General features: G+C 35.4%; 2 protein-coding genes across 2 annotated transcripts in view; one reads left to right on the top strand and one right to left on the bottom strand.

Moving 5' to 3' along the window:
• Positions 1-20,109, top strand: part of irf9 (interferon regulatory factor 9) — a 40,537-nt gene extending 20,428 nt beyond the window's left edge. Inside the window, exons 5-10 of the mRNA XM_062020704.1 lie at positions 942-1,081; positions 1,167-1,248; positions 2,458-2,517; positions 2,581-2,967; positions 15,013-15,128; positions 18,997-20,109. Coding sequence (XP_061876688.1) covers positions 942-1,081; positions 1,167-1,248; positions 2,458-2,517; positions 2,581-2,967; positions 15,013-15,128; positions 18,997-19,119 — 908 coding nt within the window. The 3' untranslated portion in view covers positions 19,120-20,109. The remainder of the gene's footprint in view (positions 1-941; positions 1,082-1,166; positions 1,249-2,457; positions 2,518-2,580; positions 2,968-15,012; positions 15,129-18,996) is intronic.
• Positions 19,165-23,980, bottom strand: emc9 (ER membrane protein complex subunit 9). The gene is made up of 7 exons (XM_062020706.1): positions 23,889-23,980; positions 23,786-23,827; positions 23,487-23,689; positions 22,034-22,110; positions 21,902-21,971; positions 19,750-19,844; positions 19,165-19,670 (listed from the first exon to the last, which is right to left on the bottom strand). The coding sequence occupies exons 3-7, from the start codon at positions 23,679-23,681 to the stop codon at positions 19,490-19,492; spliced, it is 618 nt and encodes a 205-aa protein (XP_061876690.1). The 5' UTR covers positions 23,682-23,689; positions 23,786-23,827; positions 23,889-23,980; the 3' UTR covers positions 19,165-19,489.
• Between the last annotated feature and the right edge of the window lie 2,381 nt (positions 23,981-26,361).

Below are 26,361 nucleotides of genomic sequence, written 5' to 3' on the forward strand. Positions count from 1 at the left end.
GCCGATATCCGATATTCCGATATTGTCCAACTCTTTAATTACCGATACCGATATCAACCGATACCGATGTCAACCGATATATGCAGTCGTGGAATTAACACATTATTATGCCTAATTTGGACAACCAGGTATGGTGAAGATAAGGTACTTTTAAAAAAAAATAAAAAATAAGATAACTAAATTAAAAACATTTTCTTGAATAAAAAAGAAAGTAAAACAATATAAAAACAGTTACATAGAAACTAGTAATTAATGAAAATGAGTAAAATTAACTGTTAAAGGTTAGTACTATTAGTGGACCACCACAATCATGTGTGCTTACGGACTGTATCCCTTGCAGACTGTATTGATATATAATGTAGGAACCAGAATATTGATAACAGAAAGAAATGGGGGAAGGGAGGTTTTTTGGGTTGGTGCACTTGTGTTTTTTATGTTGATTTAATAAACACAAAACAAAAAAAAAACGATACAGATAATAAAAAAACCGGACATCCCTAATTAGAACACTGGAGTGATAGTTGCTGGAAATGGGCCTCTATACACCTATGTAGATATTGCACCAAAAACCAGACATTTGCAGCTAGAATAGTCATTTACCACATTAGCAATGTATAGAGTGTATTTCTTTAAAGTTAAGACTAGTTTAAAGTTATCTTCATTGAAAAGTACAGTGCTTTTCCTTCAAAAATAAGGACATTTCAATGTGACCCCAAACTTTTGAACGGTAGTGTATATATAAAACGAAGTGCTGTGTGTTGAAATTGACAATCAATAAATGTATAATTATGATATAAGTCAATTATTTCATGTATTATTTTTCATAATTTACTAGAGTGTATATTTCATTAATCTATTTAAGTGTATTTGTATGTATTGTATTTAAATGTATATGTAGTGTAGTGAAATAATAATACAATACTTTGTGTGTGTGTGTGAAGACATGCGGAAGCCAAAGAGGAAATGCCAAGAGAAAAGCAGCAAGAGGTTGAAGAGCAGGAAGATGAGCAGCAGCGAGACGGACAGTGAAGACATGTCTGGGGTCCAGGAGTGGACGACGGAGGATGTCAAAACTGAGCTGGTACAGAAAATGGAATACTTTAGCTTTCCTTCACCTAATGAGTCCTCGCTGTCACCATGGCAACCTGTCCACTTGTGTGTGTCAGGGTGGTGTCGACGCCATGGAGAGCGACCGTGTCCCGCAGGCGGACCACGCGGCGCAGCAGGACGGCGCACCGCGGGAAGGCGGTGAGTTCGAGACATTTAAACAAACATTTGATTTTAATAGGAAGCCCCGCCCACTTCAATCAATCAATGTTTATTTATATACCTCTAAATCACAAGTGTCTCAAAGGGCTGCACGAGCCACAACAACATCCTCGGTACAGAGCCCACATAAGGGCAAGGAAAAACTCACCCCAGTGGGACGTGGATGTAAATGACTATGAGAAACCTTGGAGAGGACCGCATATGTGGGTGACCCCCCCCCCCTCTAGGGGAGACCGAAAGCAATGGATGTCAAGAGGGTCTGACATAATATTGTAAAAGTCCAGTCCATAGTGGATCTAACATAATAGTGAGAGTCCAGTCCATAGTGGGGCCAGCAGGCTTCATGTCAGGTTCAAACACTGATGACATCTATTAAACAAGACAAGAAGCAAAGAATAAACAGACAGAATTCAAATTGGCTCAATTGAGGAGAGACGTCTGGGCTGTACTCTTTGTCCAGTCTCACCACGCTCTGGTGAAAGATTGTACGCCTCCTCTTTTATTTGGACTTTCCCTGATTACATGGCAACAGCTGTTTCTAAGGGACGGGGGTCGTAAACAGCCATCGCCTTTGATTAAAACAGTTCAAAGAAGAGGTCGCCTGGAGGGGAGTCTGGTCCTGCCAGTCTCACCACTCTTTGGTGAAAGATTGTACGCCTCCTCTTTTATTTGGACTTTCCCTGATTACATGGCAACAGCTGTTTCTAAGGGACGGGGGTCGTAAACAGCCATCGCCTTTGATTAAAACAGTTCAAAGAAGAGGTCGCCTGGAGGGGAGTCTGGTCCTGCCAGTCTCACCACTCTTTGGTGAAAGATTGTACGCCTCCTCTTTTATTTGGACTTTCCCTGATTACATGGCAACAGCTGTTTCTAAGGGGCGGGGGTCGTAAACAGCCATCGCCTTTGATTAAAACAGTTCAAAGAAGAGGTCGCCTGGAGGGGAGTCTGGTCCTGCTTCCTCTTCGCTTTGTAGATCTCGGGTCAAGACAATATCTTTCTGTTGATTACAATACATGAAAGAAACAGAACACCTTCCTGTTGCTTCCCATCCTACACAGTGGAGTTTTACAAGCCTTCTGCTTGGTAGGATCAAAGACAGCTTTTGTCTTCTCGCCGGGAACTCATGGAAACACAAAGTTTTGTGATAACTTGGATACAATTATTCTGACACTTCTCTTGTCCCCGCAGGCCTCAGTGAGATCCAATTGGATGTCCGGATTGAGGAGAGTGTCCCGCCTTTTCGGGAAGGTAAAGACTCTATGAGTGTTTATTATTGGCATAAATCTGCATCCTTATGTTGGCGTCCTTCAGGTCGGGACTCCTTGCACGTGACCGTCTACTATTTGGGCCAGGAAGTGCTCACCCGCCAGATCCACGGCGACAACGTCCGCATCCTCTACGCACCGCCCTCGCCGGTCCCCCCCACGGCGGCCCCCGACAGCCGCTTCCCACGCATCCACCTGCCGGAGCCTCCGTGCTCGCTGCTGGCCAGCGAGCAGCTGCGGGCGCTGCGCGCCCTGCTGCCCTTCATGGAGAAAGGCGTGGCGCTCAGCTCCACGACGCAGGGCGTCTACGGCCGGCGCTTCTGCCAGGGGCGCGTCTTCTGGACGGGGCCGCACACGTGCACGCCGGGACTGCACAAGATGGAGAGGAACATCGACCCGGTCTTGCTCTTCAGCAAAGACGCCTTCAAGCAGCGTGAGTATGCCACTACTCAATGACATCTCATATTGTTGAAAACATGGAGGACGTTTTTAGCGTGAGAGGAATATTATCCCTCCGACGTCTTAGAAGTAGCTCGCTTTGATCTTGCTTTTGCCTGAAGACACGAAAACAATGATCTCACTCTTTATTTCCACACACACACACATTCTTGTAATTTGTACATTCTTGTGGCCTCCGAAAAATGCCTCCCTCTTTAGGACCACCCTTTCTAGATATATAAAGATGTGTATTGTTGCGTTGACCAGCATTCCTCCAATGGGGAATTTAAATTGCTAGTCTCTCCCAAATTCTCTTATGGCACATAAGCTGATGTTTATATTCAATCACCAGGCAGAAATTGGTATTTTGTGGTTTATTCTTCAAGCTTAGAGGACAAACGTGAGACCAATCTAGCACACCAGTGTTTCCCAACCCGGTCCAGATCGGTCTCCCCTCAAACCCCCAGAAGTCCCGTGATCTTCCCTCTGTCCCTCGCCCCCACTCCCTTTGTTTAGACTACTCCGAGTTATCTCTACTCTGACACATTCCAATCTAGAAGGCCGACACCTTACTATGAGACTCAAAAAAAGGAAGAATACTAGCTATTCTTTATATGACTATAGGAGTTTAGAAAGAAGTAACACATAAATATGGATATGAGTTAAAAGTTGTACTTTTACTCAATAACAGTCGCAATTCTACAAAAAAAAGCTTAAAATTGTGGCAATTTTATGAAAAAAAGTCTCAATTTTACTTGACAAAAGTCACAATTTTACAACAATAAATATTATGATAACAATCTGAATTTTACTTGGCAAAACGATGACAAAAGTCATAATTTTACTCCAAAAATGTCACTATTTTACAAGAACAACAAAAAAATTGGCAAAGTTGTGATAAAAGTCAGAATTGTATACGACATATGTTGCCATTTTGCATTAAAAAGTAAATATTATGATAAAAGTCGGACTTTTACTCAATAACAGTCGCAATTCTACAAGAAAAAGCTTAAAATTTTGGCAATTTTATGAAAAAAGTCGCAATTTTACTTGACAAAAGTCACAATTTTCTAAGAATAAATATTATGATAACAATCTGAATTTTACTTGGCAAAACGATGACAAAAGTCATAATTTTACTCCAAAAATGTCACTATTTTACAAGAACAACAAAAAAATTGGCAAAGTTGTGATAAAAGTCAGAATTGTATACGACATATGTTGCCATTTTGCATTAAAAAGTAAATATTATGATAAAAGTCGGACTTTTACTCAATAACAGTCGCAATTCTACAAGAAAAAGCTTAAAATTTTGGCAATTTTATGAAAAAAGTCGCAATTTTACTTGACAAAAGTCACAATTTTCTAAGAATAAATATTATGATAACAATCTGAATTTTACTTGGCAAAACGATGACAAAAGTCATAATTTTACTCCAAAAATGTCACTATTTTACAAGAACAACAAAAAAATTGGCAATGTTGTGATAAAAGTCATAATTTTTATGACATATGTTGCCATTTTGCATTAAAAAGTAAATATTATGATAAAAGTCAGACTTTTACTCAATAACAGTCGCAATTCTACAAGAAAAAGCTTAAAATTGTGGCAATTTTATGAAAAAAGTCGCAATTTTACTTGACAAAAGTCACAATTTTCTAAGAATAAATATTATGATAACAATCTGAATTTTACTTGGCAAAACGATTACAAAAGTCATAATTTTACTCCAAAAATGTCACTATTTTACAAGAACAACAAAAAAATTGGCAATATTGTGTTAAAAGTCAGAATTTTATATGACATATGTTGCCATTTTGCATTAAAAAGTAAATATTATGGAAATAGTTGGACTTTTACTCAATAACAGTCGCAATTCTACAAAAAAAAGCTTAAATTGTGGCAATTTTATAAAAAAAGTTGCAATTTTACTTGACAAAAGTCACAATTTTATAATAATAAATATTATGATAACAATCGGAATTTTACTTGGCAAAACGGTGACAAAAGTCATAATTTTACTCCAAAAATGTCACTATTTTACAAGAACAACAAAAAAATTGGCAATATTGTGATAAAAGTCAGAATTTTATATGACATATTGTCGCCATTTTGCATTAAAAAGTAAATATTATGATAAAAGTCGGACTTTTACTCAATAACAGTCGCAATTCTACAAAAAAAAGCTTAAAATTGTGGCAATTTTATGAAAAAAAGTCTCAATTTTACTTGACAAAAGTCACAATTTTACAACAATAAATATTATGATAACAATCTGAATTTTACTTGGCAAAACGATGACAAAAGTCATAATTTTACTCCAAAAATGTCACTATTTTACAAGAACAACAAAAAAATTGGCAAAGTTGTGATAAAAGTCAGAATTGTATATGACATATGTTGCCATGTTGCATTAAAAAGTAAATATTATGATAAAAGTCAGACTTTTACTCAATAACAGTCGCAATTCTACAAGAAAAAGCTTAAAATTTTGGCAATTTTATGAAAAAAGTCGCAATTTTATTTGACAAAAGTCACAATTTTCTAAGAATAAATATAACAATCTGAATTTTACTTGGCAAAACGATGGCAAAAGTCATAATTTTACTCCAAAAATGTCACTATTTTACAAGAACAACAATAAAATTGGCAATATTGTGATAAAAGTCAGAATTTTATGACATATGTTGCCATTTTGCATTAAAAAGTAAATATTATGATAAAAGTTGGACTTTTACTCAATAACAGTCGCAATTCTACAAGAAAAAGCTTAAAATTGTGGCAATTTTATGAAAAAAGTCTCAATTTTACTTGACAAAAGTCACAATTTTACAAGAATAAATATTATGATAACAATCTGAATTTTACTTGGCAAAACGATGACAAAAGTCATAATTTTACTCCAAAAATGTCACTATTTTACAAGAACAACAAAAAAATTGGCAATATTGTGATAAAAGTCAGAATTTTGTATGACATATGTTGCCATTTTGCATTAAAAAGTAAATATTATGATAAAAGTTGTACTTTTACTCAATAACAGTCGCAATTCTACAAGAAAAAGCTTAACATTTTGGCAATTTTATGAAAGAAGTCGCAATTTCATTCGACAAAAGTCACAATTTTATAAGAATAAATATTATGATAACAATCGGAATTTTACTTGGCGAAACGGTGACAAAAGTCATAATTTTACTCCAAAAATGTCACTATTTTACAAGAACAACTAAAAAATTGGCAATGTTGTGATAAAAGTCAGAATTTTACATGACATATGTTGCCATTTTGCATTAAAAAGTAAATATTATGATAAAAGTTGGACTTTTACTCAATAACAGTCGCAATTCTACAAGAAAAAGCTTAAAATTTTGGCAATTTTATGGAAAAAGTTGCAATTTTACTTGACAAAAGTCACAATTTTATAAGAACAAATTGTATAACAATCTGAATTTTACTTGGCAAAACGGTGACAAAAGTCATAATTTTACTCCAAAAATGTCAGTATTTTACAAGAACAACTAAAAAATTGGCAATGTTGTGATAAAAGTCAGAATTTTATATGACATATGTTGCCATTTTGCATTAAAAAGTAAATATTATGATAAAAGTTGGACTTTTACTCAATAACAGTCGCAATTCTACAAGAAAAAGCTTAAAATTTTGGCAATTTTATGAAAAATGTTGCAATATTACTTGACAAAAGTCACAATTTTATAAGAACAAATATTATAACAATCGGAATTTTACTTGGCAAAACGATGACAAAAGTCATAATTTTACTCCAAAAATGTCACTATTTTACAAGAACAACAAAAAATTTGGCAATATTGTGATAAAAGTCAGAATTTTATGACATACAGTATGTTGCCATTTTGCATTAAAAAGTAAATATTATGATAAAAGTTGGACTTTTACTCAATAACAGTCGCAATTCTACAAAAAAAAGCTTAAACATTTTGGCAATTTTATGAAAGAAGTCTCAATTTCATTCGACAAAAGTCACAATTTTATAAGAATAAATATTATGATAACAATCTGAATTTTACTTGGCGAAACGGTGACAAAAGTCATAATTTTACTCCAAAAATGTCACTATTTTACAAGAACTAAAAAATTGGCAATGTTGTGATAAAAGTCAGAATTTTACATGACATATGTTGCCATTTTGCATTAAAATGTAAATATTATGATAAAAGTTGGACTTTTACTCAATAACAGTCGCAATTCTACAAGAAAAAGCTTAACATTTTGGCAATTTTATGAAAAAAGTCGCAATTTTATTCGACAAAAGTCACAATTTTATAAGAATAAATATTATGATAACAATCAGAATTTTACTTGGCAAAACGATGACAAAAGTCATAATTTTACTCCAAAAATGTCACTATTTTACAAGAACAACAAAAAAATAGGCAATATTATGATAAAAGTCAGAATTTTATATGACATATGTTGCCATTTTGCATTAAAAAGTAATAATCTTATGAGAAAATATTGCAATATTACAGAAAGAATATGACAAATTGTTCCCAATTTTACAAGACAAAAGTCGACACATTGTGAGAAAAGACTGCTTTTAGTGAATTTTTTGTTTGTAATTGATTTGTAATCTTCATTATTTACTTTGTTATTACAGTATGTCTTTATATACATATTTATTTTATTTTTCTAATTAATTTTGGCCAAAGGGGGCGCATTTAAATTTCTTACACACACTTGTTATTACATATGTTGGCCAGAGGGGGAGCACTTCAAATTTTTACACACACTTGTTATTTCATATGTTGACCAGAGGGGGACCACTTTTAGTAAATTTGAAAAATCCCTCCTTTTTGGGACCACCCTCATTTTGATAGATGTCACCAGCAGGGGGTGCAAATGAGACATTCTCTATTAGATGCAATGTTATTGGGACCATGATTTATGTCATCACTTGTTCACACCTCCTCATATGGAAGATGCTTTTCCTTCTTCATGTCTCAAGAAGGCTAGAAATACAAGAACACACACACACACACGCGTAATTAGCTGTAGTTTTAAATCTGTCAGGATGGTGCAGCAGAGGCGTGTCCAGACTTTTCAGGGGTGGTCCAGGAGGGTCACCTAGTTCTGCAGGGGTGGCACCCATAAAACCTTCAGTCTAGCCCAGTAGCTATAGTGGCGTACCACCACCAAGTATGGAGTGACTCTTCTTGGAAGGCAATTGCTGACATTAAATAATATTGACCTTGTGGAAAATTGAACCCACGTCACGTGACACAATAGACAAGCGCGTCAAGCAGGCCAAACTACAGCCCGCGGGCGTGTTCAGTCAGGCCCGCCAGACGTCACTTCAGTTTCAGTTGATGTATTGTACAATAAACCTTCAAAGAAGTGCAGAATACATCACCTAAAATACTCAAATGTAATAAATAAATAAAAAAGGATAAAACAAGAAATAAAAACAAGCAAGAGTTTAATAGGGAATGTGTCCCTCGGAGAGCCTCCATCCTAGTTTTAGGTATCTGACAGTATAATTGCTACAATGTTGTCGCCATTAAGTAGACAACATGAGTAATTCAGGTTCATGACCATGTATTGTACTTTGAACTGTCCACGCCTCAGCACTATTATCTCTCATAATATTTCCAAAGAACTTGAACCCCTCATGAGTCATGGCGCACATAAACTAACAGAACAAGTCAACACACATGGTCACACACCTGCTCACAGAGTGTTGAGGATGTCATAAAGAAACGTCCGGTCGCAATACATCATTCAAGATGACACCCTTTTAAATCCCCTGCAATGCATGATGGGAAAAAGGCAGAAGACTCTCGCCACACTAATCCACGTTTGGCACATTTTAGCTGCTTGACATTTCTGATTGGTTACAGAACTTTAAGGAGGTCGTCGCGGAAGTAAACAAAGCAGGAATCGAACTTTCACATACTTTTAATATCTTGTTATAGTTATTATTTATTATATATTCACTTAATTTAATATACAGTAATATGTATATATGTGTACTGTATATTTGTATGTATGTATGTATGTATGTGTATATATGTATGGATAAGTGTTTATGTATATACTGTAAGTAAGTACACACACATATATATATATATATATATATATATATATATATATATATATATATATATATATATATATATATATATATATATATATATATATATATATATATATATATATAAATGATAATAAATGATAAATGGGTTATACTTGTATAGCGCTTTTCTACCTTCAAGGTACTCAAAGCGCTTGACAGTGTTTCCACATTTACCCATTCACACACGCATTCACACACTGATGGCGGGAGCTGCCATGCAAGGCGCTAACCAGCAGCCATCAGAGGCAAAGGGTGAAGTGTCTTGCCCAAGGACACAACGGACGTGACTAGGAAGGTAGAAGGTTATATATATATATATATATATATATATATATATATATATATATATATATATATATTATATATATATATATATATATATATATATATATATATATATATATATATATATACATTTTCTACGGTTTGTCCCTTTTGGGGTCGCGGGGGATGCTGGAGCCTATCTCAGATATATATATATATATATATATATATATATATATATATATATATATATATATATATATATATATATATAATATATATATATATATATATTAGGGCTGCAATAACTAATCGATTAAAATCGATTATAAAAATAGTTGGCAATTAATTTAGTCATCGATTCGTTGGATCTATGCTATGCGCATGCGCAGAGGCAAATTTTTTATTTATTTATTTTATTTTATTTTATTTTTTATTTTTTTATAAACCTTTATTTATAAACTGCAACATGTACAAACAGCTGAAAAACAATAATCAAAATAAGTATGGTGCCAGTATGCTGGTTTTTTTTTCCAATAAAATACTGGAAAGGATAGAAATGTAGTTTGTCTCTTTTATCCGATTATTAATCGATTAATCGAAGTAACAATCGACAGATTAATCGATTATCAAATTAATCATTAGTTGCAGCCCTAAATATATATATATATATATATATATATATATATATATATATATATATATATATATATATATATATATATATATATATATATATATATATATATATATATATATACATATAAAATCAATCAATCAATCAATGTTTATTTATATAGCCCTAAATCACAAGTATATATATATATATATATATATATATATATATATATATATATATATATATATATATATATATATATATATATATATATATATATATATATATATATATATATATATATATATATATATATATATATATAGTACAGGCCAAAAGTTTGGACACACCTTCTCATTCAATGCGTTTTTGGCCTGTACTATATACCACAATAGTGTCATACCGTGGCCTTAATATCGTGAGATTTTGATCTCGTTAGATCCCTACAAACATCCAAGTAAAAAAGTATTGGTATTGGCGATACTGGGCCTGTATTTATTTGATATCAGATCGATACCAAAATCTGTAGTCCTGCATACCCCCCGTGTAACACAGTGGTAAAATGTGATCGGACATGGGAATATTAAAACTGCAATTTGAGACCGTAATTACCTAAAGTAGATGAATATTTGTTAAAAAGTACAGTACAGGCCAAAAGTTTGGACACACCTTCTCATTCAATCTTTATTTTCATGACTATTTACATTGTAGATTGTCACATCAAAACTATGAATGAACACATGTGGAGTTATGTACTTAACAAAAAAAGGTGAAATAACTGAAAACATGTTTTATATTCTAGTTTCTTCAAAATAGCCACCTTTTGCTCTGATTACTGCTTTGCACACTCTTGGCATTCTCTCCATGAGCGTCAAGCGCACCTGTGAAGTGAAAACCATTTCAGGTGACTACCCCTTGAAGCTCATGGAGAGAATGCCAAGAGTGTGCGAAACCCTAACCCTAACCCCGAGACACGCCCCTGAGGTGCGGAGAGGGGAGCGTGGACAAGAATGTGGGTGTGCTCAGCACGTGTACGCCAAGTCGGCTTTCGGTTTCGATCTCGAGCAGCAAGGTGGACAAAACTATGTGAGGAGAGAAACCTTTTACTTTCTACAGTAATTGAGCTTCATATTCCCGCCCCTCACGTGAAATTCAGGCCCAAAAACTTCAACTGTAAAAAATACTATTTTAATTTGAAATGAAAGAAGCTCCAATATCAAAATATGTAGACATTCAAATCATTCCAAATAGTTGCCAGAGTGAATCATAATTATAGTCAACCTGAAAAAAATTGTGTGCACTTATTTTAACTTAGAAGTGAAGTGAATTATATTTATATAGCGCTTTTCTCTAGTGACTCTAAGCGCTTTACATAGTGAAACCCAATATCTAAGTTCCATTTAAACCAGTGTGGGTGGCACTGGGAACAGGTGGGTAAAGTGTCTTGCCCAAGGACACGACGGCAGAAGCAGGGATCGAACCCGGAACCCTCAAGTTGCTGGCACGGCCACTCGACCAACCCGAGCTATACCGCCCCAATTCAGAATTTCTCTAAATTCCAACATAAAACCTTGATTTTGTTGAGTTTATTTTCTCCAAGTACGTAAAAACTTTGGGCCCCATGGTAATTTAGCTCCATACACACCTCTCTCAGTCGATGGCACGCGTCGCATGCAACATTTGTGACAAAGAAAAAGATCTTAAACTAAAAAAAAAAAAGAGGTTCAAATATCAAGTGATATAAAAATGCTAGGGGTGTAACGGTACGTGTATTTGTATTGAACCGTTTCGGTACGGAGGTTCCGGTTCGGTTCGGAGGTGTACCGAACTAGTTTCCACTCGGACATATTAAGTAGCGTAACGCACGTTGTGTAAACAATGCACAACACTCGGCATGCTAGCAGCTAACGGGCTAGGATAGACTGACCACACGTCCTCTTTCCACCGGACATGTCCTCTTTTGCGGAGCTGTCAGGGCGGAGTTTCTTAAACGCCTCAAGTGTCCGGCATTTTGAGTTAGGGTTGCGTGTATTTTCAATGTACGTTCAGGGCTAAGAAGGGGTTAAAAACAAAACAAATTGTGTGTGCAGCAGCATTGGTGAGGGAGGGGCAGAGACCGAGAGAGAGAGAGAGAGTTATGATAAACGTGCATGCGTCGCCAAGCTCTGCTTTTTATCCATAGATTTATCACATTTTATGTTTTATTATCTATAGCAGGGGTGTCAAAAGTGGGCCATTTGCGGCCCACAGCTAACGTTTTAAAGGCCCACGGCACATTCTAAAAATAATTTTAAAATTAAAGCTGCAAGCAGCGATGTACGGGACCGACTTTGAGGGCTCATAAAATCCAAACCGGAGCAGTAATTAAAACTCTTTCATCAACTTTTAATCAGAAGGGTTCAATCTCTCTCCTGTGCTAATTTGAAGCCGAAACGACAAACGCACTCAGAGGAGATAATGTTTGAAAAAAGGTGACTGCTTTTACTCAACTTTTGTTTTGAAGGGGGAATTGCAAACTTCCTGTTGATTTTCGCTGGGGGTTGTCATTCAATCTAGGTCTAAGTGAGACCGACATAGAGGTTTTTGTTTCATGTCTCTACGACATTCCTACTGGGAGTTAGAGGCTGTTTTGTCTGTTTTCTTCCTAGGGGGCGCCAGAGCGCAATTTTGAGTTTTGGGGTTTGGTTTTTCGATTAGATCGCAATTTTCGCCAGTCCTGATGTGTGTGTCCAATTTGGTGAGTTTTGAAGCATGTTAAGGGGGTCAAATTACAGCTCAAAGAGGCGGCGGTATAATAATAAAACGCTAGAAATACAATAGGGTCCTCGGTCCCAAAGGGACATCGGTCCCTAAAAACAAAAACATAACAAAAGTGAAATAAAAAAGCTTAAAGGTGAAATGTAATTTAGAAAAAGTTGCAATGTTGACTAATTAAAACAAAGCTGGGGTTTTTTTCTTTCAAACTGTCATTGCTCAAAACATAATAATGAATCAAAATCAATGTTATTATGAATTATTGACCTATCCAAGGTTCCCATTACTTCACATCAAATCTTCCACTAAGAAAAATAATTTTGGTGGAAGATTTTGCACATTTGGTAAATAAATAACTAGGGATGTCCGATAATGGCTTTTTTTTGCCGATATCCGATATCCAATATTGTCCAACTCTTAATTACCGATACCGATATCAACCGATACCGATATATACAGTCGTGGAATTAACACATTATTATGCCTAATTTGGACAACTAGGTATGGTGAAGATAAGCTCCTTTTTAAAAAAATGTATAAAATAAAATAAAATAAATTAATTAATTAATTAATTTTGAATAAAAAAGAAAAGTAAAACAATATAAAAACAGTTACATAGAAACTAGTAATTAATGAAAATGAGTAAAATTAACTGTTAAAGTTTAGTACTATTAGTGGACCAGCAGCACGCACAATCATGTGTGCTTACGGACTGTATCCCTTGCAGACTGTATTGATATATATTGATATATAATGTAGGAACCAGAATATTAATAACAGAAAGAAACAAATCTTTTGTGTGAATGACTTTGTGTGAATGGGGGAGGGAGGTTTTTTGGGTTGGTGCACTAATTGTAAGTGTATCTTGTGTTTTTTTATGTTGATTTAATTTTTTTAAAAAAACAAAAAACATACAGATAATTTAAAAAACTAGGGATGTCCGATAATGGGCTTTTTGCCGATATGCCGATATTGTCCAACTCTTTAATTACCGATACCGATATCAACCGATACTGATATCAACCGATATATACAGTCGTGGAATTAACACATTATTATGCCTAATTTGGACAACCAGGTATGGTGGAAGATAAGGTCCTTTTTAAAAAAAATAATAAAATAAAATAAGATAAATAAATTTTGAATAAAAAAGAAAGTAAAACAATATAAAAACAGTTACATAGAAACTAGTAATTAATGAAAATGAGTCAAATGAACTGTTAAAGGTTAGTACTATTAGTGGACCAGCAGCACGCACAATCATGTGTGCTTACGGACTGTATCCCTTGCAGACTGTATTGATATATATTGATATATAATGTAGGAACCACAATATTAATAACAGAAAGAAACAACCCTTTTGTGTGAATGAGTGTAAATGGGGGAGGGAGGTTTTTTGGGTTGGTGCACTAATTGTAAGTGTATCTTGTGTTTTTTATGTGGGATTTAATTTTAAAAAAAAAAAAAAAAAAAACGATACTGATAATAAAAAAAAACGATACCGATAATTTACGATATTACATTTTAACGCATTTATCGGCCGATATTATCGGACATCTCTATAAATAACCCCAAAATTTATATTTTGTTGTTTTCTTACTGTACCGAAAATGAACCGAACTGTGACCTCTAAACCGAGGTACGTACCGAACCGAAATGTTTGGTGTACCGTTACACCCCTAAAATAATAATTTATTCAAAATAATTGCCAGAGTGAATCATAATTGTGTTGCACCCGAAAAAACAATTGTTGGCCCTTCATTTCATTTTGAAACTAGATTTTCAGATAGTAGCCCTAATTTTTGGTATGTGGTCCACGCAATATTCCGGCCATAAGTCTGAATCTGGGGGGGGGGGGGGGGGGGGGGGGGGGGGGGAGATCTGAAACTGTAAAAAGTTCCATTTTGAATGTGAAAAAAATGGAGCTGAAACATCACAGAAAGTACAAATGCAAATAAAGAATGTATTCAAGATAATTGCCGGAGTGAATCATTTGAGTACACTCATATACTTTTCAGTTTCAAAGTACTTTTTTTTTTTTCCAAGTACAAAACTTTTGGCCCCAATTTAGCGCCATAAATGTACATCTCTCACATCTGTATCTGACTGCTTCATTTTAGGATGTGTAGCGAAGCCTGAAGTTGGATTTTTGTGAATGACGTCCCTCGCTCTAAAAGCCAGCATTTTAGCGCCTCGGGTCTTTAAAAAGTGGCGCAAAACAAGTCAGGGAGTTGAAAGTTGTGTTTGTGCTGCTCCTCTTAGGACCTCACAACCATTCCATTTCTTCCAGAGTCGGATGAATTTCACTTGAGTGGCGGCGACACTCCTGACTGCAGCTTCTTTCTGTGCTTTGGAGAAGAACTGAGCAGCTCGGAAGATCCGACCAGTAAACTCATCACTGTTAAGGTACGTCCAAAAAAATGTCTTTAATGGGACTAGAATGTTTCCCGTGTACATGGACCCTGAAAAAAAATGATCCATTTATGACATGCATTTTAATGTGTCACACCTAAATCGGAATATGTTATTTTGACATGCGCAGCACATACCGTAACCTAGGGTTTATTGACCTTTTTGACCCGGCGGAGTCGGGTCAAATATTAATAATAATATACCATGAATTCATTTACGTGGACCCCGACTTAAACAAGTTGAAAAACTTATTCGGGTGTTACCATTTAGTGGTCAATTGTACGGAATATGTACCGAACTGTGCAATCTACTAATAAAAGTTTCAATCAATCAACACTGAATTAGTCATCTTACTCTTAATTTTAATCATATTCAAAAACTACACTGTTAAAATAAAAATAAGATAATAGATTCTAACTAGAGTTGTCGATAAATGCTTAAAATGTAATATCAGAAATAATCGGTATCGTTTTTTTTATTATCGGTATCGGGTTTTTTATTTTTTTATTTTTTTATTTATTAAATCAACATAAAAAACACAAGATACACTTACAATTAGTACACCAACCCAAAAAACCTCCCTCCCTCAAAAGTGTTGTTTCTTTCTGTTATTAATATTCTGGTTCCTACATTATATATCAATATATATCAATACAGTCTGCAAGGGATACAGTCCGTAAGCACACATGACTGTGCGTGCTGCTGGTCCACTAATAGTACTAACCTTTAACAGTTAATTTTACTCATTTTCATTAATTACGAGTTTCTATGTAACTGTTTTTATATTGTTTTACTTTTTTTTTTATTCAAGAAAATGTTTTAAATTTATTTATCTTACTTTATTTTATTTTTATTTTTAAAAAGGACCTTATTTTCACCATACCTGGTTGTCCAAATTAGGCATAATAATGTGTTAATTCCACGACTGTATATATAGGTATCGGTTGATATCAGTATCGGTAATTAAGAGTTGGACAATATCGGAATATCGGCAAAAAGCCATTATCGGACATCCCTAATTCTAACTAAATTTAATAATGTATAATATGTTGTTGTTTTTTGAATGAACTGTCAATCAAATTAAAGTGCAAATGAAAACATAGCTTCACCACTTTAGTCATATTTTTTGCGCTTAAGAAACTTCTCGATGACTTTTACTACACACTTCTTCTGTTTGTGTGATATTGTCGTTACCGCCACAAGTGGTTGAACAGTGTATTACAACTGAATATCGCTGCGGCCCATACGGACAACAGCCCGTGATTATTATTTTTTTTGCGGCCCTTTAGGGATTGCTCACGGAATTTGACCTACGGTTAAGAAACACGGGCGTAAACGGAAGTAGAAGAAGATGAAGCGGTGAGGTGACTTGAATTATGGCCGTGTGCATTTCTGCTCGTGCCACGTTGTCACGTTATTTAGCAGTTTTTCCTTCGGTTTGCTACTTTTGTTTTAGCTCTCTTTTTGAAACAGAGGCTGTTCTGTGCCCTCCATGTTGTAATATGTGCGGGTTGCCGCGCGTCTTCATGTTACGACATTGTGTGTACGTCCCCGAGCCAAAAACCAAAGCAAGATCTCTCTCTCTCTCTCTCTTTATATATATATATATTTTTTTTAAAGACAAAGCTTTTATTATAGGCTGTCAAAATTTTAGTGTTTTCTCATTGTGCTTCTTGCTGTTTTCTCTATTTTTGCTGTGTTTTTTTGTCATGTGCCCATAGGGACGAGTCACGGGCCCAGCTGTAGAAGCTAACTGTTCGTGGCCACTATAGTCTTAGTACTTGAGTATATTTGTTCATCCTATGGTCACATATGGGACGCGAGTCACATGGTCGTCTTACATCCGTGCTGGAAGTAGTCAAATCAGCCGCCTTGTTTTATCATATATTACTGCTAGAGATGTCCAATAATATCGGACTGCCGATATTATCGGCCGATAAATGCTTTAAAATGTGATATCGGAAATGATCGGTATCGGTTTCAAAAAGTAAAATGTATGACTTTTTAAAACGTCGCTGTACAGACTCACGGACGTAGGGAGAAGTACAGAGCGCCAATAAACCTTAAAGGCACTGCCTTTGCGTGCCGGCCCAGTCACATAATATCTACGGCTTTTCACACACACAAGTGAATGCAAGGCATACTTGGTCAACAGCCATACAGGTCACACTGAGGGTGGCCGTATAAACAACATTAACACTGTTACAAATATGCGCCACACTGTGAACCCACACCAAACAAGAATGACAAACACATTTCGGGAGAACATCCGCACCGTAACACAACAGAACAAATACCCAGAACCCCTTGCAGCACTAACTATTCCGGGACGCTACAATATACACACCCCGCCTCAACTCCGCCCCCAAAACCTCAACCTCCTCATGCTCTCTCAGGGAGAGCATGTCCCAAATTCCAAGCTGCTGTTTTGAGGCATGTTAAAAAAAATAATGCACTTTGTGACTTCAATAATAAATATGGCAGTGCCATTTTGTTCCATAACTTGAGTTGATTTATTTTGGAAAACCTTGTTACTTTGTTCAATGCATCCAGCGGGGCATCACAACAAAATTAGGCATAATAATGTGTAGGGATGTCTGATAATGGCTTTTTGCCGATATCCAATATTCCGATATTGTCCAACTCTTAATTACTGTTACCGATATCAATCGATACCGATATATGCAGTCGTGGAATTAACACATTATTATGCCTAATTTGGACAACCAGGTATGGTAAAGTGAAAGTCCTTTTTTAAAAAATTGATAAAATAAAATATAAATAAATTAAAAACATTTTATTGAATAAAAAAGAAAGTAAAACAATATAAAAACAGTTACATAGAAACTAGTAATTAATGAAAATGAGTCAAATGAACTGTTAGTACTATTAGTGGAACAGCAGCACGCACAATCATGTGTGCTTACGGACTGTATCCCTTGCAGACTGTATTGATATATATTGATATATAATGTAGGAACCACAATATTAATAACAGAAAGAAACAACCCTTTTGTGTGAATGAGTGTGAACGAGTGTGGATTGGGGAGGGAGGTTTTTTGGGTTGGTGCACTAATTGTAAGTGTATCTTGTGTTTTTTATGTTGATTTAATAAAAATTTAATTAAATTTAAAAAAAACTAAACGATACCGATAATAAACAACCGATACCGATAATTTCTGATATTACATTTTAAAGCATTTATCGGCCGATAATATCGGACATCTCTAATAATGTGTTAATTCCAGGACTGTATATATCGGTATCGGTTGATATTGGAATCGGTAATTAAGAGTTGGACAATATCGGAATATCGCATATCGGCAAAAAAGCCATTATCGGACATCTCTAATTACTGCCTTTGCACATGTCTATGTTTACTTTTTTGTATAAAGCAACACAAAATCTGTACTTTGGAGCAATGTTCACGGACTCGGTTATTTGACTTGTTAGCTTCCTGTTGTAGGCGAGTTATTTTAAGTTCGAAAATGTCTGATGCGTTGCTACAGTCAGCCTTAAAGGATTGTTACAGCGCGACGATCCGCGCTTTGCAAGACAAGCGAGTGTAGTGTGCGTTTGAGTGGATACTATTGGTGTGTTCAGAGGTAAAAATGCGTGTCTGTTGGTCATATCATTATATATATATTTGCCATCCACTGGTAGGGTCCCAAAGATCGACGGGTTGGCGACCCCTGTTCTACACAAAGTACATTTGCAGTCAGTCATATCTTTTTGTGACTTGAAAAAATACTGAGTACACGACCTCAATGGTAGTCACGGCCATGTCCATGTGCACATAGCTGGTGATGTCATAACCTGATCCAGCTTCTTGAAACAATAAAACCCTCCTCCTCCTCCGTAGGTCACCTTGGTGCACGCTGAGGTCCAAACCGCTCGCGACTTCCTGGAGTCTTTACCTTTCCTGCAGGGCGAGATCACGCTCGACCTGGTCCCCGTGCCAACAACACCCGAGCCCCCGCTCTGAAGGTTTTTTTTTGTTTTTTTCTTGCCATAAAACCACACAATTCTTCTTAAACACATTTAATCAAGTAAGTGTAGTCCAGTAGAAGTACGTAATCACTCATTTCAACAAGACTGGAAGAAAATACACCACAAGTGTAAATAGTAGTTAGCTAGCTGCTGTCAAATGTTACCTAGGTGATGTCAGGTGGACCGTTGTTATTTTGCGTTGCCGTCCTAACCAGTGTGTGTGTGTGTGTGGGCGCAGCTTTAAGTGCGTCCTCAGGGAAGCACGAGTTACACTTTTACTGTTTGCCTGTAGTGTACACGGGGAAACCAGCAATAAAACCATCTATAAACTCCGATGTGGTTTGAGGTTGGAGAAGTTTACAGTCTTAGATGTTGCCGTTGGCCGGCGACGCCAGCTCGGCGATCTTGGCGTTGACTCTCTGGTTGGTCCAGTCTCTGGTGATGTCGTCCAGGTGGCTGTCGAAATCCACCAGGAGCGCGTGGTCGCCCGACTCCAGCATCTGGCTGGCGATGGCTCGGGTCTCCTCCCATTGCCTCAGCATGATCCTGGACCGAGGGAATCAGGAAATTTGCCAAACACAATCAATCAATCAAAGTTTATTGATATAGCCCTGAACCTTCTTACATGTGTTTGTCTTTGAGCGTCCATCTGGAGTCTTTGCGCTCGTACATCACGATGGGAGGGACCCGAAAGTCTGGTGACATCTTACTGCCGTCGAGCTGTAGAGGGCGCCAAACATCACATGTAGCAGGGATGTTTTCATTGAGGGCCGCTTGGAACTAGGGATGATGTTTGATAAGAAATTATCAAGTTCGAGCCCATTATCGAATCCTCTTATCGAACCGATTCCTTATCGAGTCCAGATAGGTTGTTGTATATGGAAAAAAAACACAATATTTGGTTTAACAAAAGCTCACTTTTATTTTATAAGAAAAAACTAAAATAAAATAAATAAATAAATATTGACTGTTACCAACCCCTAAATTTTTTTTTTACAAAAAATAGACTGTTGTTACCACAGTAACACAAAAACAACCTGTCTCTGTGATCACTATAGGTGTATAAATAATAATAAAGTGTTAAATAAAATCAGTCCCTAGGGCACAAAACTGAAAATAATGCAGCTCTCCAAAAAGTGCACTTCTGCTGCTATTGGAACATACTAACTACACACACAGGCAGACAGCTAACAAACACTCCAAGACGTCTAATAAAGTTCCAAAGCAGATTCATCCATTTAGGCTCTTTATTGTTGTTGATCTTGCTTTGTCTTTTCCTATTTTTACGTTTGTCTTGCACTGGACTGTTATTTTTTAAAACTGAAATACACACAATGTCAAATGTATAAGCTATGTGATTCAATCATACTTGCCAACCAACAACATTATATTGTTAATGGAAAAACAGTACAAGTAATTTTTTTTATTCTGGCAATTTAGCTGCCAGTTTTTCTACCGTAAAAACAAACGTAGCGTCTTTCCATTTACCGTTAAAAACAACGGTAAATTTTACAGTCAAAATCTGGCAGCTCAGTCGACAGAATTTTAACGCAAAAAACAGTACTTTTTTTTCCAATTTACAGTAATATGCTGTAAAAAACAACGTAAAATGTATTGTCATTTTTATTAATTTGCTGTAAAGTTAAGTATTTTTATTTAGACAAAAACATATTTGGAAAGTATGATAATATACTGTACATTTGTTGCAATATTGGATACTATTCAAGTTTAAAAAGGTATCCAATTTCAAGCAGTACATATATTTTTTCTGTCAAAATGACAAAAAATCAATTGCATTTAGTGAGAAAATATGAAGTACTTTATTGACACATAATTTCCATGTGTTTGCGGGCCAGATAAAATGATGTCGCCCGCGGGCCTTGAGTTTGACATCTGTGACATGTATGCATATTTAGGTACCTCATCCACAAAATTAATGTTTTTTTTATTTATTATTTATTTTACCACGGCAAACAATTTAACTGCATCATAACTTTCTTCACCCAAAAGACGCGTACAGAACAATTAAAAGATGATTTTGAGTAAAACCAATCCAATCTAGTGTAGGACAAATAAGTCAAATATACTGCACCAATAGTCATTATTTTCTAGTCAGCGTTTTTATTGTATTGTAATTAAAAATCCATAAATGTTTAGATTTTTTTACTTAATATACATATGATTAAATAATTCCTAAATAACCATATAAACTGCTAAAAAAAAGCATTTAGTGTGACTCCAAATGTACACCTCCTGGGGTTAATATATTTGATTTTGTTGTCAACACATTCAACTATGTGAAGTACAAATCATTTAATAGAATATTTCACTCATTCAGGTCTAAATGTTATTTTAGTGGTCTCTTTATTTTTTGAGCAATTTCTATAGCCCAATACATTTTGCTGCATTAATATTTTTTGTACCATTTTGACAGCGAGTTCTTTTTTTGAATCTAAATTTTCAAACTTTTAGTAAATTAAATCATTCTTCATGTTAATTTTTTTTCAGTCAGTTTTTTTAATTATTATTTTTACATTACTTTATTCCGATAGTTTTACAAAATGTTATAAATGTCTTGTCCTTTAATACTGCATCTTCTTTATTTAAGAAAAACAATTAGGGAATTTCCCATTCAAAAGAATAGATAAAGATAAACAAAAAAACTACTCCCATCTCTACATACGCATCCTAATTGTACAGCATATCATACTTATTTCATTACTTTGGACACCATGGTCTTAAAGAGACGGTAACAAGTAAAAATGTATCATACTAACCATCAATAAAACTGCACCATCAAACTGCTCTGCGATCTTATCTGCTATTTTCGTGGCTCCCTGTGTTGGACTGTCAAAGGAAAGAGTCAACGTAAATGCAGGTAATAGCGCCACCTGGTGGTTCAAACTCACCTGCTGTCTGATGCGCAGGAATTGGCTTGGTAGTATCCCACAATCCTCTGCTGGGTTTGAGAGCACCACACGTCCACCTGGAACAAGAACAATGTTCTGCAATTAAAAAGAAAAGCTTTTTTCTTCAATAAAAAAAGCTTTACATTAAAAAAATAATTCTCAAGTGCATATAATATATATATATATATATATATATATATATATATATATATATATATATATATATATATATATATATATATATATATATAAACAAAAAAAATCTGCAAGATAAAAACAAAAAAACATTCCTAGGTAAAAAACTAAAAAAAATTCTTCAATTAAAAAATTTGCACGTTAAAAAAACAATTTTCATTCAATTAAAAACGATTCTAAATAAAAAAAACTAAACATTTCTTCAATTTAAAAAGGGATTTGCAACTTAAAAACAATGTTCAATGAGAAACAAACGATTCCTAAGTAAACAAAAAAAACATTCTTCAATTAAGAAGGGATTTGCAATAAAAAAACAAACACATTTCTTCAATTAAAATAATTTGCGAAGTTAAAAAAAAACATTGTTCTACAGTTAAAAAAAAAGCTATTCCTATGTTAAAAATATTTTTTTTTTAAATTAAGTTTAAAAAACAATTCACAAGTATAAAAACTATTTTCCATGCATCCATTTTCTACCGCTTGTCCCTTTCGGGGTCGCCGGTGGTGCTGGAGCCTATCTCAGCTGCATTCGGGCGGAAGGCAGGATACACCCTGGACAAGTCGCCACCTCATCACGGGGCCAACACAGATAGACAACATTCACACACTAGGGACCATTTCTGCAAGTAACATACCTACGCAAATAAAACTATTCTCTTCAATTAAAAATAATAATTCACAAGTAGACAACAGTTTTCATTCAATTTAAAAAACAAAAACTAATCCTAAGTAAAAAAAAACATTTTATTTAAAAAACTATAAAAATACTTTTCTGCAAGTAAAATAAACAATTTGCAAGTATAAAAAATAAATAAATATTCAATTAAAAAAACTAGGTATAAAAAACTTTTTTTTTTTTTAAGTTAAAACTTTTGTCAGTAATATTCCACCCTGCGCGATCCACTTGCACTCAAAGCATCCGTAATTGGTAATGTACGATAGGTGGTGCTGCTGAGTCAATTGAAACCGTCAGAGCTACTGTTATTTGCGCATGGTGCCGTCCGCCAAAAATAACAACAACAAGAAGCAGGCGGACAGGAAATCGTTTTTTTTTAACTTGCAAATAGTCTGGCTTGAGTTAAAACATGTGTGTGTGTAATATCACTCCATACTTTTCCCACACAAATAAATTGGGTGGACCAGCCCTGCAAGGTGTCCCTTACTTTGTTGGCAACCCTACCTGAGTTACTTTGTTGGCAACCCTACCTGAGTTACTTTGTTGGCAACCCTACCTGAGTTACTTTGTTGGCAACCCTACCTGAGTTAGAGCCAGCTGAGTGATGGGCGCCAGAGACAGGTGAGAGTGCAGCAGGGGCACACAGTCAGTCACGCACACGTCGCCCCCTGCCGGGCTGGAGGAGAGCAGCAGCCCGTTGACGCTGCACCGGGGGAACAGGCAGGCGTGCAGGTACATCTTGACGTACGCCCGGCAGGAGAGCTCCACCTCGCCCATGATGGCAGCTGTGGACGAGGACACATACAAGCACAACGTTTGACAGGAAAGCCAACTTCCTATATTAGCATCAATGCTAACCAAAGCAGTGAATGCGGTATTACCTCGAGTGTGGGATAGTCAGCAAACGCCAGGCGGTTTTTCGCCTAAAAAAATATTTTTACTCAAATGTAACCATTTAATTGTTTTAACCAAAAGCGAACGTACGAGCGGGTCTTCTGATGACAGCGACTGAAGGCGACCCGGCAGCTAATGCTATCTGTGGGCCGGGGCGGGGACTCGCACCCCCTGAAAGCAACGATTGGTCAAAACAGGAACTTCCTCTTTTTTCATTGGACGGTAAGCCTGTCAATCTTATTTTTCTCTTCTTCTTCTGTGGTATTTAGCTTTGCCAGCAGTTATATGGGTCAAGGTTCAGTCAATGTTTTCCTCCATAGACATCTTCTAAGGGTACGCAGCATGGAGCGCTACTGCATACTGGCGCTGACGAGACGCGGGGCCGCCATCTTGGAGTGGTGATCCGCTCCACTCATGCAATTCATTTGGCAGGAGCAATGAACTGTCAGCGCATTTAATTCATCTTACCTCTCTGAATACCACTGATTTTCACGCGTTTTTTCTCATACGTGTAGCTATGATGAAGGACACATTTTTGGCGTGTTTTATTTAGGGCTGCATCTAACGATTAATTTGATAAACGATTAATCTGTCAATTATTACTTAGATTAATAATCGGATACAAGAGACAAACTACATTTCTATCCTTTCAGTATTTTATTGAAAAAAAAACACAGCATACTGGCACCATACTTATTTTGATTATTGTTTCTCAGCTGTTTGTACATGTTGCAGTTTATAAATAAATGTTTATTTAAAAAAATAAATAAATTGCCTCTGCGCATGCGCATAGCACAGATCCAACGAATCGATGACTAAATTAATCACCAACTATATTTATAATCTATTTTAATCGATTTAATCGATTAGTTGTTGCAGCCCTAGTTTTATTATTCATAGTTTGCTTAACAGTAATATAATATTCTTATACGCTATAAGTGACCAGACGTCCGAGATCAAAACTGGGAATATAATCCCAGAGAAGGGGGGAAAAAACGGTCAGCTATTTTTAAATTGAAGAAACAATATTATTAGGTTATATATACATCCGTATATCGTACATAAACAATGTATGAATACATTAGATATCTATATATCTTATGGACTGTATCTCTGTTGCTGCAGCAGCAGAGAGTTTATTCTGTCTTGACACTTTGTATTGATATTTTGTGTTACATTCTTCCCTTAAATGATCATGTTTACAGTGATTGTTTTATATGTATTTTTTTATGTATGTCGCTTTGGATAAAAGCGTCTGCCAAATACTTCAACATAAACATATATAAACACCTGAAAGTTTTTATATCAGCTAAAACCACCAATCTGTTTCACTGGATTCAGAATAAAACCAAATTCTGTTTAACCCAACAATGTTAGTATTTGAATATTGTTACTTGAAGACTTATTCCTGGTTACAATTATACTGTTAAGAAAGTATTGTCTCGTATTTTGCCTAAAATGAGAATGCATCATAATCAGTGGCTGCTGGTGAATTTTGTTTTAGGTGGGGCTGAAAGTTTTTAAACCAAACCCGTAGGGGGGTCATCCTCTCCCAGAAGATTACTTTGTGATTTTTAGCTAACATATATCACCCCCACCCCCCTACACTATCTGGACTGTGGTCCTAACTTTGACCCCTGTTGGCTTTTACAATCTTTATCTTCATCATTTATTTCAACTTTATGTTATTCAAGTATGACATTTTTTAATTTAATTAATTTCATTGACAAGCAATTTTATTATGGTCATACTCTTGTTTGCTAGCGTCTACAATTTCAGTACTATTGAAGATCTTTGCTCCTTTTCAACTCTGTGGTAATATTCTTTTCACAAACTACAACCAATAGTACATTAACGTTAAATCTTACTTTTGAAAAGTAATCCTCCGATTCCTATTTTCCACAGTCCGCTCATTTGAGCAGGAAGACGCTGAACACCATCTTTATTTTCTACCTGTCAACTGTCATTTTTGGCTGCTCGCCGGCTCCTCATCACCACTTCAAGATGGCGGCCGAATTTCTCTCGTGTACTTATAAGATGTCTATGTTTTGCTCACTGGATTTTCTTTTTATCGATGGAAATTGAAAACGTTTAGGGTCCGTGTACCTTCATTCTGTTTAAAATTCTTACATGCAAATCAAAAAACACATTTCTGACCATTTTTTGTATTTTCATTTCTGAAAAAAAATTGGACAACTATTTAATGACATTTAAAAAAAAAAAACGACAATAGTTATGCTAAAAACATGCTAAAGGAAAAGCTAAAATATTGCTTCCGGTTGAATTCATCATCACACAGATAACCACGCATTTTTGCATTTTGGATGATTTTTGTGTTTATCTGGAAAAATAAAACTCCATAAAAGGAAAACAGCACAAAATCCAATTTTATGGCAATATTTTAATAAAAATCAATCCTTTTTGTGTGTTTTAAAATCAGCCTTACATAATACAAACCAAAAAACGGCCCTCATTTAATTTTTTGATTTGCGTTTCTAATAGGTACACGGACCTATTAGTTCATTTGAATTTAATTTTAAAATGCTAAAAGCGGTCTGTATAC

Source organism: Entelurus aequoreus, linkage group LG15, assembly GCF_033978785.1.
Source record: "Entelurus aequoreus isolate RoL-2023_Sb linkage group LG15, RoL_Eaeq_v1.1, whole genome shotgun sequence".
Taxonomy (NCBI): domain Eukaryota; kingdom Metazoa; phylum Chordata; class Actinopteri; order Syngnathiformes; family Syngnathidae; genus Entelurus; species Entelurus aequoreus.

Excerpts from the sequence above, each read along its gene's own strand:
- emc9 (XM_062020706.1), bottom strand. The coding sequence starts at position 23,681 with ATGGGCGAGGTGGAGCTCTCCTGCCGGGCGTACGTCAAGATGTACCTG. Across the intron at positions 19,845-21,901 it reads ATGGTGCAGTTTTATTGATG|CTCGACGGCAGTAAGATGTC; the intron begins GTTAGTATGATA and ends CGCCCTCTACAG. Across the intron at positions 19,671-19,749 it reads ACGCTCAAAGACAAACACAT|GATCATGCTGAGGCAATGGG; the intron begins GTAAGAAGGTTC and ends CCCTCGGTCCAG.